The sequence below is a fragment of the Danio rerio genome, chromosome 5 (assembly GCF_049306965.1).
Source record: "Danio rerio strain Tuebingen ecotype United States chromosome 5, GRCz12tu, whole genome shotgun sequence".
Classification (NCBI taxonomy): domain Eukaryota; kingdom Metazoa; phylum Chordata; class Actinopteri; order Cypriniformes; family Danionidae; genus Danio; species Danio rerio.
In genome coordinates this window covers 59,598,450-59,612,500 of record NC_133180.1, presented here as the reverse complement: position 1 = coordinate 59,612,500, position 14,051 = coordinate 59,598,450, and the positions used below count along the sequence as shown (strand labels likewise).

General features: G+C 36.6%; 1 protein-coding gene across 3 annotated transcripts in view; it reads right to left on the bottom strand.

Moving 5' to 3' along the window:
• The window catches only part of rangrf (RAN guanine nucleotide release factor), a 13,989-nt gene extending 388 nt beyond the window's left edge, over window positions 1-13,601 (bottom strand). The window contains exons 1-5 of one of the 3 annotated variants that reach the window (XM_005165495.4): window positions 13,574-13,601; window positions 13,053-13,130; window positions 12,838-12,954; window positions 3,269-3,431; window positions 2,654-2,748 (exon numbers count right to left, since the gene is read on the bottom strand). In XM_005165495.4, coding sequence (XP_005165552.1) covers window positions 2,654-2,748; window positions 3,269-3,431; window positions 12,838-12,954; window positions 13,053-13,117 — 440 coding nt within the window. In that variant the 5' untranslated portion in view covers window positions 13,118-13,130; window positions 13,574-13,601. Of the gene's footprint in view, window positions 1-2,653; window positions 2,749-3,268; window positions 3,432-12,837; window positions 12,955-13,052; window positions 13,131-13,256 lie in introns of those variants that run through there. The other 2 variants (XM_005165494.6, NM_001099995.1) reach the window with 2 other exon arrangements.
• Window positions 13,602-14,051: the final 450 nt, after the last annotated feature.

The window sequence follows — 14,051 nt, the reverse complement described above, 5'->3', positions numbered from 1 at the left end:
CTATTAGAAATTTATAATTACTTAAATTAGGGATGGGCAATATGGCAAAAAAAATTATTACCATAATTTTTTTTCATATCAGTCGATATCGATAATTATCACAATAAATGTCAAATCTTTGTATATCAATTTTATGGGATTTTCAGCATGATAAAATTGCTTTGTGCAGCTGATTTAACACATTTTGTGAAATGTTTTAGCTGTCTGACAATATAAATATTAAAATAATAAACAAAAAGAACAATCTTTATTCAGCATTTACTGTTTAAGTTTTAAACAACCAAAGACATTACCTACAAGTTATTGGATATTATTGTTCAACATCAAAATAAATAAAACAGGTGTGGAACAAGTAAAAGGTGAGTAAATGATCACAGAATGTTCAGTTTTGGATGATCTCTCCTTTTAAAGGCGAGTATGGTGAATTTTGGGTAAGATTTCCCTTAATGTATAGGCTATTTTATTTAGGGATGCTAACAAATACTTGATGATCGATTGATTCTCAATAACCCTTTAATAAATAGACCTTATTGATGATTGATTAAAAGCATGAACATTTAAAAGTTTAGTTATGCTTTGCGCTGTGAGACGCGCCCATGCATTAAATCTCCAATGTGTGCAGGTTACTTCATTTATGCAGGCACCCTGCTGATATTTTATATAGCGGGATGCATAAAAAACTTATGCGCAGATCTCGGGTTATATCCGAGGCTGTTTTAAATTTACCTCACAGACTGGCATGAATAGGCCTATGCATCCTCTCATTTTATAAATCATAAAAGTCATGCAAGGACTCTCCATTCACTCAACTGGTTTGTGAGCTCTTTCTGGGAATAAATAACCAGTTTATTCTTCCGAGGTAACTATCAGTGCTGCCAATAGCTTGTAAAGACTGTCCAGCTCATGCTGCTCAAACCGTGCTTCGTTAATGAATTAAAATTAAACCATGAAAACTCAGATGCTATGCGTTCTTCTTGTACATTAGAATTAAGTAACACATTATACATAAAGAAATTCATTGCAAAAAGATTCATTTTCAAAGAAAAATATATAAAGTGTATATATTTTTAGTTTGTGCCCGCCTTAAACAACTGTGGGTGGATGATGCTTCGCTCCATGGAAAATAAGGATTTAATTTATGATTCACTGCTTTTGAAAATGTCTGTCATATATTTGCTGTATTTTTAATATCATTATTTTAAAGATTATGTCTTGAGCATTTCTCCTCGGTGATTATGTCCTTCATAAAGGCTGGTTCTTTTACTGTCGTTGAGGGACGATATGTATTAAAAAGTCCAAAGAAAATATCTTAATATTAAAAAGGAAACATAAGCTTGAAAACAAAACATCCTTTGGGTGAGGTTCTCGTAAGGCACGGCTTTCGAAAATGATGACATCAAATTGCTGGGTAGTTGCGCTGGTTTACCAAAACTTGATTGGGTCTGTAATTTTATCTGTATCTTCATCAGTGGAGTATTTTAAATAATGAACATTGCTGCGTCCCAATTTGCATACTTGTACTACACCCTAAAAGTATGTACTTTTTTTGTGAAGGAAAAGTTTATACTTTTGAGTGTGCAACAGAAAAGTATGCAAGCGTTAGGACTACTTCATACTACTTCCTCTTTAACAGATCGTTGTGTTGCTTAGTTATGCCACGTCAATCATCCACACACCATCCACATTTCTGTTGTATTTAATTTCCTACTTTATTGGAGAAGTAGCAGCAGGATAATCTGCCATTCATGAGTCTTTCATGCAGAGAAATCTCCTCAGGTCTTTGGGTAATTATGCATTCAGACGTTTTGACGTCCAAACCCGTCTTTATATAAGTTCAGTATTGTTGTTGCAGATGAAATATAACACAGATAATGCAATTAAAATATTTTCCAGTGGGCTAGATAATGACTAAAAGTCATTCAAACATCTTTACCAAAGCCTCTCTACTTGACGGTTGGTCTGGCGCGTCCATCATGTTTGTAGTTTATTTACACTTTTCACACGCATTTGTAGTTCTGATCGAATTTACGTCCAACGCGCAATGTATTGTGGGCAATTTAAGCGGTTAGAGTATGGAAGGTTCTACACAGGTTCTACCGGAAATAGCAAACCATCCGGGAACCTCTGGCATACTCTTTTCAACATACTATGGTTTGGGACATACTAATTCTATTTTCAAATACTATTTAGAACGCATAGTATGCTGATTGGGACGGAGCACAGGTTTGTGGTATTGCCTGCTTTTAATGACACAAGTCGTCTGCAATTTGCAGTGCATGTTGCCCTATTTTTTGTCAGATTGCAAAAAACTAAGTAGCTCCAGATAACTGATGTTTAGTCACGTTTCTTGTCCTTTTTTACCTTATTTGTTCTTACCCCTCCAAGTGCAACTAACACTTTATGGCTGTACACTTGTACTGCGTGCGGCATCCGGAAGGGCAGACTGCAAAATGCCTGCGCAGTGTTACGCATAGTATGTACATACTATTGAACAATTAGCGAACTGTCATTATCAGTTTATAGACAAAATATATATCGTGATAATTATCGATATCAAATTATTACCCAGCCCTAATTTAAATTAAGGCATCTAGTTTATTCTCCATCTAAAAGGAAACATAGAGGAAGGTCAATGTATGTTTAACCAACTCACTTGATAAAAACAGGATCGTTGAACGTCATTAAGATGTCAGTGGTGAACTGCGGTAGGCGAAACAAGCACTGATGGACATTCACAGTGTTCTTTGCCTGTAAAAAATATGTATATTTAAAAAGCTGCTGAAATTCATGTTCAATAACATTTAACAAATTAGACTAGTGTCAGATTTTTTACATTTGTTTAACTCAGATTTTGCAATCCAAAAAAACCCAAACCATTCATGCAAATTACATTTTTCTACCGTTGATCAACTAAGGTTTTGCAATACAAAACAACCCAACTCTCCCACAAAAAGCATGTGAATCATCAGTGCTGGATGAGGAAATTACTGAGGTCAAAAACACTATATGCGGATCTTACCACAGATCTAGTTAAGGGATTGATTTATTTGTATTTTATTTACAATAATAACAACAAAAAAATTACTTTATTTTTTACTCTCTTTATTAAAATGACATTGTTTATGTAAGCCTATTTCCTATTTTAACAGACAATTGTTTTAGGTATTTATAAATGTAAAACCCTTGTTGTGGGCTAAATAGTTACATTTTACTACTTATTACCCCCACTACGAATATAGTGCTACAGGTTGTAAAATGAACCACATACCTCCTCATTGAATTTAGAAACAAGCTGAGCTCCAGAAAGCAGCCATGCAGAGCTGCATTCCTGCATAGAGATCTCTGACTGGGGAACCTGTTCCACCACTCTGACCTCCCATGTGCCATTCTCTATCGCCTTGTTACTGCCAGCCACGTCTTCAAAGTGATACCTATTACAGCACAGACACAGAAAACGGTTTATCCACACCTACATTTATATTCTTAACCCAATATGAATGATCATGTGACATTAAAGACAGGAGAAATGACTGCTGAAAATTATTATTATATTACTCCATGCATGTCAATTTAAAAACCAAAAAGTTGCTAGAAATAGGTCCATACAAGACAATAATGTGTATTAATGACTAATATATATATATATATATATATATATATATATATATATATATATATATATATATATATATATATATATATATATATATATTAGGGATGCAACAATACAGTTAGCCCACAGTTCAATACATACCTCGGTTTTTTAACACTGTTTTCGGTTCGGTTCTCATGGCTTGACACGTGTTTTTTTTTATTCTATAATAAATATTATAGAAATATATATAATATATATTCTATATTCTCTGTAGACTGATAGCATTTCATGCTGTTTAGCCTTATAATTTTAAAATGTGAGCAAAATAAATATGTTATCACTTAAGATATTATGCTAGAGAATCATTCAAATACTAGTTCTAAAGTGACGTGTTTTTAAGCAATGGTTTCTGCTGTTTTGACTGTCAGCTGCAGATTGTGAATGAATGGCGGAAGAATGTAGTTCCTTGTACAAAATTATTTTTGACACTTTCTGTGTTCGGTTTTCTTTTATAGTATACACTATGCCGCCGAACTGTTGGACAAACATAATATTACAGCTTAGCAGTGCGATATGGCAATATATCATCACGAGTGGGACACTAAGCATAAGGTTATACAGATAATACAGATATACAGATAATTTGCACTGCTACTCATGTGATATTGCTCATTAAAAAAAATATATATATATAAATATATATATATATATTAGTGCTGTCAAAATAAGTGCATTAACACATACGATTAATTTGAAAAAATTAATGCGTAAAAAAAAATGTACGCAGTTGCAGTTTTTTTATTTTCTGTTGTGGCCATGGTGTGTTCAACATGCCAAGAAATATGGATAAGACCAATAATATGCATATTTCAGTATAAAATAATTAATGTCGCATTACCAGGCTCTCCAGCCTTTTCTCCAGAGTTTAATCTAATTTCATATGTTTCATTTTTAACTTTTGACTTTTGTTTTAATGGAATTTGATACTGCATGGCGAATGGAAAGAAAAACCTCTGCATTTCGTGACTCTGTGATCCTTTAAGGTAATCAAAAAATCACTGTTTTAACAAGGTAGACTCTTAATAAGAGTATTATCTTAATCTTATTAAAATTGGAGTATTGATGTCTATGTAAATGAAGTGCCAGATGAAGTCGCGAGCTGTCAAATTTCAGCATTTGCATTCCCCTGCCTTTCAGCAAGCGGCCTCTAATGTTTCAGTAAGTTTGACATGTTTCCCGCTTTAACGCAAGTTTTGAAAGTAATAATGAGCATAACAAAAACTGCCTGCTGACGCACACAGTTAATGTTGATTAATAAAATAAAGATAAATAATAAAAGTAATGTATCAGAGACCCTTAAAAAACATGTTTAACTCAACAATAAAACATCAAATGTAGCTAACAGCTTTTACATTGTCAATCAAATGAACTTAAACAATTAAAAAATGCAACAAATATTTGTTTGGGCAGAACTACAAAAATAAATGTAAAAAAAAGTTGCACACTAGTTTGGTCATGTATAAATATCATTATATTAACCATATTGTATAAATATTATTGTCACTATAAGCCTACATCAAGCTGACGATCAAAAACACTGTCATGATATCTCCTGCGCTTGTCCTCTGACCGAGTGCATCTTAAAATACATAAATGACACCCCTCATAGAAATTGAGAAGCAGACATTCTTTATAATTTGTAAAATAAAGACTTGCAGGTTCAGGAAACAGCAGGAGGAAGTTGCCGCGGCCGTGGTGCAGATTAAAAGTTTAAAAAAAAGTATATGTATAAGGACAGATAGGTAACTAGATAGAATAGACTGGAATATATTGATCTGTGCCCCGCTGCTGCTCTCCAGCGGGGCGGACCCGTGTGAGAAACAGGCGTGACTCTTGCATATTCTGACGAATACACACCTACAGTACACAGAGCCCAACATGGAAGATTGTGATTGGGTCAGCCCAATGTCAATAAAGAAAAGAACCAATAGGCTGCAGAATATTTCACACAGGCGCTCTGTCCGGAACAGAAACATCCTACAGTTAACGCGTTAATTATTTCAAATTAATCGCATACATTAACGCGTTAAATTTGACAGCGCTAATATATATATATATATATATATATATATATATATATATATATATATATATATAGGCAGTGGCACAGTTGGTAGTGCTGTCGCCTCACAGCAAGAAGGTCGCTGGTTCGAACCTCGGCTCAGTTGGCATTTCTGTGAGGAGTTCACATGTTCTCCCTGCTTTCGCGTGGGTTTCCTCCGGGTGCTCCAGTTTCCCCCACAGTCCAAAGACATGTGGTACAGGTGAATTGGGTAGGCTAAATTGTCCATAGTGTATGAGTGTGTGTGTGGATCAATGACTGTAAAAAATATGGACGACGCGACAGCCCCTTTTCCCATTGAACGCCTTGAGGGCAAAATGCCTGCTTGACGGGCACAAACTGTCGCAAAAGACTGCTGAAATTGGAGCCTTGACATGCGCAGAAGGACTGTCTGATGGAGCCAGAGGAGGAGCCGCGAAAATGAGCGGAGTCGAGCTTCCAACCAAACGCTTTATGTAAAATAAACCACGCCCCCCGAACTTCTCAGCATGCGTTTGCTGTCTTATCAACACAAATGGACCGTGTGAGAAACAGGCGTGACTCTTGCATATTCTGACGAATACACACCTACAGTACACAGAGCCCAACATGGAAGATTGTGATTGGGTCAGCCCAATGTCAATAAAGAAAAGAACCAATAGGCTGCAGAATATTTCACACAGGCGCTCTGTCCGGAACAGAAACATCCTACAGTTAACGCGTTAATTATTTCAAATTAATCGCATACATTAACGCGTTAAATTTGACAGCGCTAATATATATATATATATATATATATATATATATATATATATATATATATATATATATATATATATATATATATAGGCAGTGGCACAGTTGGTAGTGCTGTCGCCTCACAGCAAGAAGGTCGCTGGTTCGAACCTCGGCTCAGTTGGCATTTCTGTGAGGAGTTCACATGTTCTCCCTGCTTTCGCGTGGGTTTCCTCCGGGTGCTCCAGTTTCCCCCACAGTCCAAAGACATGTGGTACAGGTGAATTGGGTAGGCTAAATTGTCCATAGTGTATGAGTGTGTGTGTGGATCAATGACTGTAAAAAATATGGACGACGCGACAGCCCCTTTTCCCATTGAACGCCTTGAGGGCAAAATGCCTGCTTGACGGGCACAAACTGTCGCAAAAGACTGCTGAAATTGGAGCCTTGACATGCGCAGAAGGACTGTCTGATGGAGCCAGAGGAGGAGCCGCGAAAATGAGCGGAGTCGAGCTTCCAACCAAACGCTTTATGTAAAATAAACCACGCCCCCCGAACTTCTCAGCATGCGTTTGCTGTCTTATCAACACAAATGGATGTAATGACGTTAACAAATATGAGGGCTTTATATATTCAATCGCGCCAGCTCCGGGCTGCAGCGCATAACCTACTCGCGGCTCGCATGCGGCAGCGCCAGCTCGCTCGGCCGCCGCATCTGGCTCGATTGACTCGGGCTGGAACCGGGCAGTGAGTCCAGGCATCCGGAGTGGGTCCAGCAGAGGTAGTCAGTCTGAGCTCTGAGGGGTAAGTCTCCGGCAGGCAAGAATCTAGCCGGAGATGGCCTGAGTGTATTTTGCTATCTGAGTGGTTAGGCGTGTATCAGCAAACTAATAAAGCCCGAAAAAAGCCCTGACCTTAGCGAATAAACAGTGTTCCACCAGATCATGTATGTCAGAAACTATAGTTTACTGCTGAACTCATTTTGTCATGGTAAAATAACACAGAAATCGAATAATCACACTTCAGTCTCCTGCCGAAGCTCAGACGCGCTGCTTTGAGAAACTGTCAATCACAGCTGTCAATCACGATGACACGCCCAGCATTAAATTACTGCTAAAAACAAACCGTTTACAAAAATGAAGATTTGCACCTATTTCAGCTCAATAACCAGTGCCTTAATCAACCAGAACCATCTTTCGGGACATTTTATTGCAAGTGTAATAATTTTTTTTATTTGGGCTCAAGTCTCCTTCATTAACACGGAGGAGGCGGGCTTTATGACTTGTACTGCAGCCAGCCCCCAGGGGGGCGATCTAACGGCCGAGACCTTCACTCAAACGCAGGTTTGCGGCACATTTGGTGTGGATGTTTCCCAGAGATGGGTTGCGGCTGGAAGGGCATCCGCTGCGTTGGCGGTTCATTCCGCTGTGGCGACCCCGGATTAATAAAGTGACAAAGCCGACACGAAAATAAATTAATGTATATACACACACACACACACATATATACACACACACACACACACAAGCGCGCATATATATATATATATATATATATATATATATATATATATATATATATATATATATATATATATATATATAAATATATATATATATATATTCATTTACTTGTAGGCTTAGTCCCTTTATTAATCCGGGGTCGCCACAGTGGAATAAACACCAACATATCCAGCAAGTTTTTACGCAGCGGATGCCCTTCCAGCCGCAACCCATCTCTGGGAAACATCCACACACACACACTCATACACTACGGACAATTTAGCTTACCCAATTCACCTGTACCACATGTCTTTGAGCTGTGGGGGAAACCGGAGCACCCGGAGGAAAGCCACACGAGGGCAGGGAGAACATGCAAACTCCACACAGAAATATATATACTGTATATATACACCACATCAGCTGTCTAAAAGGCAACATCAGCTGCCCTACTGTATGCAGAATTAAATGTGCACATCAAGAGTTCAACAAGCTTGGATTTTGCACCGCAGGGACCTGCGAAACTTGACACATGACCTTGCGTTTTTGGTCTGACGCATTCACTTGCGTATAAATGTAAGTCTATGGGGAGAAAAGTCCAGTGACCCCAGCTTTACTGGTGGAATGTGCAATCAATGAAGTTTGGTCACCTGCCTGGTCAAATTTAGCCATGAAACCCCCAACACTAAATCGTTTCAGTTTCATTGTCCAACCCAATGGCAATAAGATCTCATTGTTAATTAAATGATTGTTAAATAATAATAATAATATTAAACTTTCTAAGAAACGTGTGCATTGTTTATATGTTCTTTAAAATATTGTACAAATGTTATTTCTACTCCTAACTAATAAATATACCAACCCATTATAAAAGGAATAATTTATTGTGCTCGCCACAATAAATTTGTTTGGTCAAAAGTTTGATACTGGAGTTCGATATACATGTTGCCTTGTGTACATGCCCAGGTTCGTTTTTCAGTATTTTTTTAACAATCTTTTTTAACAATCAATTTTTTTAAACCCCTCTCATTTCTGCAAATATTTATATCTTTTCATAGGACAACACTGCAGAAATGACTCGTTGACACAAAGAAACGTAGTTGGCGTAAATTTTCTATAGCAGTGTAAATTTAGTGTCCTCTAAAAATAACTAAGAGTGCTTTCACACCAGTGAATCGATTCAGTTGTTCAGGACCAGGGATTAAAATTGTTACAATGTTGCTTTTTGTTGTTGGTGCGGTTCACTTTCACATGGCAAAGTTTCTAAACGGACCAAAAGAGCTAAAACAAGTCACATGTGAGTTAACTTTCCTTACATTGGTCAGAGTTTCATGGTTTTCATGGTTATTTATGAGTCCCGCTCAGCTGTCATGCATCCTTATTTTAATTTATGGCGATGAGCAATAAGACATTATAAGCGGAAAGCTGTGCTTTATTTTGAATGGTGAATAAATAAATAAATAAATAAATAAATAAATAAATCTGAGGTAAGACTCTCTAATGCATAGCTCTGGGCTAGACTGCAGTTCGGTTAATGTTCCTAACGGATAACAGCTCTCGTTAATAATTCAGCATGCTTTCACTTTCGTAGTTAACATGAAACGCACATTTACCGGTAGGAATGACATCTTGCCCTACTAATAATTCTCTCTTCTTATAGCCATATATGCGTATTACATATCCATAATACACTGTGATATAGCCGGGCTCAGATCATTTTGCTTTCTGACTACAATCGATCTGCTCCAGAGTTCATTTCAATCGCGCCAAGATCACCTGAATGAGTTTCACATATGCCAAACGAGATAGGTTCCAAAACAAAAGTCTAGGTGTGAAAGCACCCCAAAAGTACAACCAATAATAGCTGAACCCCTGGCAACAAAAGTACACCCTTAAGTGAAAATTTACATATTCAGCAACAACTAGTAATTTTCCTTCCCCTGTGTCATGTGATTCATTGGTGTTACACTGTCTCAGGTGTCTCCAGATAGCAGGTGAGTTAAATTTGGCGTGAAAGCTCTTCCACTCTCTTCACCTGGTCTCTAAAAGTTCAACATGGCACCTCATGGCAAACAACTCTCAGAAGACCTAAAAAAAAAATTGTTGCTTTGAATAAAGATGGCCTAGGCCAACACTCTCAATCTGTGCTGCAGCACAGTGGCCAAGACTATCCAAAGACATGTTCTTCTCAGAAAAGACCTATTTATGTTAGACCTCAGCCCAAATAGCTGAGTGCATGTTCTCAGTGTCACATCCAAAAATTGTCTTTGAAAAGCAGACGGATGAGTGCTTTCAGCATTGCTGCAGAGTTTGAAGGGATGCAAGTTCAGCCTGTCAGTACTCAGACCGCATGCCGCACACTGCATCAAATTGGTATGCATGGTTGTCGTCCTAGAAGGAAACTTGTTTTAAAGATGATGCGCAAGAAAGCTCGCAAACAATTTGCTGCAGACATGCAAACCAAGGACCAGGATTACTGGATTTATGTCCTGTGGTCTGACATGACCAAGATAAACCTATTTGGTTCAGATGGTGTCCAGCATGTGTGGTGGCAACCAGGTAAGTTCAAAGACAAGTGTGTCTAGCCTACCGTCAAACATAGTGGTGGGAGTGTCATGTTCTGGGGCTGCATGAGTGCTGCTGGCATTGGGGAGCTACAGTTCATTGAAGGAAACATGAATTCTGACATGTACTGTGACATACTGAAGCAGTTCTCTCATGAAACTGGGTTACAGAACAGTGTTCCAGCAAAATAATGACCCCAACACACCTCCAGGATGACCACTGGCTTGCTAAAGAAACTGAGGGTAAAGGTGATGTACTGGCCAAGCATGTCTCCAGACCTAAACCCCATAGAGCACCTCAGGGGTATCCTGAAAGAGAAGATAACGGAGCACAAGGTGTGAAATGTCCACCACCTCAGTGATGTTGTGATGGAGGAGTGGAAAAGAATTCCAGTGGCGACCTGTGAAGCTCTGGTCAACTCCATACCCAAGAGAATTTTAAATTAGAAAATGATAGAAAATGTTGGTGACCAAACAAAATATTGACTTTTCACATTTTTACTTAAGGGTGTACTCACTTTTGTTGCCAGGGGTTGAGCTATTAGTGGCTGTATTTTTAGTTATTTTGAGAGGACAATTAATTTACACTGCTATACAAACTTTACACTGACTACTTTTCATTGTGTCAAAGAGTCGTTTCTGCAGTGTTGTCCTATGAAAAGCTATGAATAAATATTTGCAGAAATCTGAGCAGTGTACTCACTTTTGTGACATACTGTGTGTGTATATGTATACACACACACACACACACATGTATTTCACACAATAATGAAAAATAGACTGATTATAAATTAGAAGACTGTGTATTAACCTTTCAAATTTTTATCTCGAACCCTTTCCTAACACAATAGAAAAACAATAAGTGTATTAAATTTGAAGGGCACCTATGGTGAAAAATCTACTTTAAGCTTTTTTAACAGACGTGTGTAAGTATAGACCGTCATATTTTTTCAATGTAACAACATAAAACAGTGGACCAAATAGAGCTGTTTTTAGATCGACTGGCACACAAAGAAGAACCTTAATATTAATATTAAATCATAAAAAAGGGTTAAACTATGTGCCTTTTAAAACTAAGTATGCTTTAAAACTGAAACTTCTATTAATAAAATGGTAATGCTCTGATAACAGAGCTCTCTGGAATGAATGTTCACAAAAATGCTTTGCTGTCTTTTTGGTAATGCAAGCATAATGTAAACAGAATAAATTGATACTATATAACAGCTCAATTATTAAGATATGTTGACAATTATTATCTGCATAATTGCTTGAGACTGTTGAGTCACATTATAAAACAGAAAAAGGGAAACTCAAGCTGTTTGCCTTTATTTTTCTTAAGCATTTCATTTCAACAATTTACAAAATGACATACTTTAATTTAATTAATGAGGAAGCATGCAAATCTACAGTCATATGTGTAGTTTTAGAACATACTCTTCCGTAGCGAAAATGTGACCCTAAAACCATGATGCATAGCGAATTGAGGTAAAGCTGTTTTTTATTCACGCATTTAGACTTTCTCCTTATTATCATTTCAGAAAAATATTATTTGCAAATTCTAAATAGTGAAATCATATTAGCAGCCAATGAATATCAAAGTACAACAGTGTTCACAGTCAAATAAATAGTGCTAATGTCATATTTACATGTGATTTCAGACTTTATTCAAATTAGCTTAGTAAATAATATAGGGAACGTTAAATTAATGAATGTGCATATATAAAACCAACTTTACCTCAATACGCGTGATAACCAACTTTACAGTGTATGAAAGCATGTCTGGTAGACGATGAATATGTAGATTGAGGTAAATTTAGTTTTAAATTTGCCCATTCGTTCAGTGAGAACTTCTGACACATTCCATACTTGGTACTTTAATATTTGGATTAAAATCGCATGTAAATATGACTGAAAACAACATAAGCACTGTTTATTTGACTGAACAATGTTGTACTTTAATAGTCATTGGCATTTAGAATTTGCTTACTTTTCTGAAAATTATGTTATTAGGGCGAAAGTCTGAATGAGTGAATATTAAACCAACTTTACCTCAATGCATAGCGAACTATGGGAAGTTTGAACCATTGCATCCCTACTGTGGCCATTTTTGTTTCATTTTGTGTCATTTATTGTTGGTATGCTCGACCAATTAAGCTTTTATGTTCTAATTTGTGTTAGGACCAATGTTTATATTACTAAAGCAAACAAATATATATATATATATATATATATATATATATATTTTTTTTTTTTTTTTTTTGTAAATATTTTTAGGAACATATTACAAAAAAAGAGGTAAATCTACGCTTGTTCTTATATTATAAAACTAGATGTTAACGTTACCTGGCTGCGTCAGCATCCTGCACTTGGCTTTGATACTCCAGCAGTTCAATGATAATACTCTGGTCTGTTTGAGAGTGAGCGAACACTTCTTGGTTATCAGGGATCTGTCTCAGTTCACTACAAACGAGAGAAAAAAAGGTCAGGTAATCTTGAACAATTAATCCATCCACAACCACGCAAACGAAACGTTTATGTATAACGTTAATTTGGTTTACCTGATATCCATAACACTGGAAGGGAAAACGGCTGATAACGCACCGCCAAACAGAGGCCGTGACATATCTATGCTGCGACTGGAACAATTTTTTATAACACAAAAGTTGGGACACAAATGACACAATGGTATGCACTACGCACTTTAACTTACACTCTCAACCGTGTAGTGTATGTTTAGCGTCGTCTCAATTAAAAAAACTTACCGGAAACTCAAATAGTTTCCAAAATGAAGTAACAAAAGAATGATAAGTAATAAATTGAAACAAATCACCAGATTATCATATAACGTTAGTGCCTGTCACGAGTACAACTGCATTGACAACCAGGCTAGAATTTACGGTGTGAACGCACTAATACAAAACGGCGTACAATGGTGCATAATTTAGCGATTTGGAACGCACCCGATTTTAGTATTAAGTGGCCATCACATCGTAATTCTATCACAAATAAAAAATAATCATATGACGTAAACTAACAATAAAATTAGTTCGTATAAAACATTTCACTTAGATTAATTCACCACGTGACTTGTCTCCAATTTCTTCTTCAAGTTTTATGTCTGGGCGGCTGGCAAAAAAAACTGAAGGTGCACTATCCCCTACCGGACCGGAGTGTTAAAGTTAAAGGAATAGTTCACCCAAATCTTAAAATTATTCACTCACCTTTCACTTGCCACAAAGCTGTTCAAGTTTATTACTTATGTTAAACGCACAAAATCAAGGTTTTTCAACCGTGAAAGTTAATGCTACATGTTTTTAATTATTTTTCTAAATATCTTATTTTGTTTTCTACAGATAAAGGAAACTCATAAATAACCACTTGAGGAACTAAATATAGTAAGCACATTTTCATTCTGGAGTGAACTATCCATTTGAAGAAAAGAAATAATAAATAATTATTTTTCTACATTTTATATTTGCTATTATTATCCTCAGTTGTATAGCAATTTCACAGAAGAGGATATTAAAACCTATAATGTTTTTATACCTATACTGTTT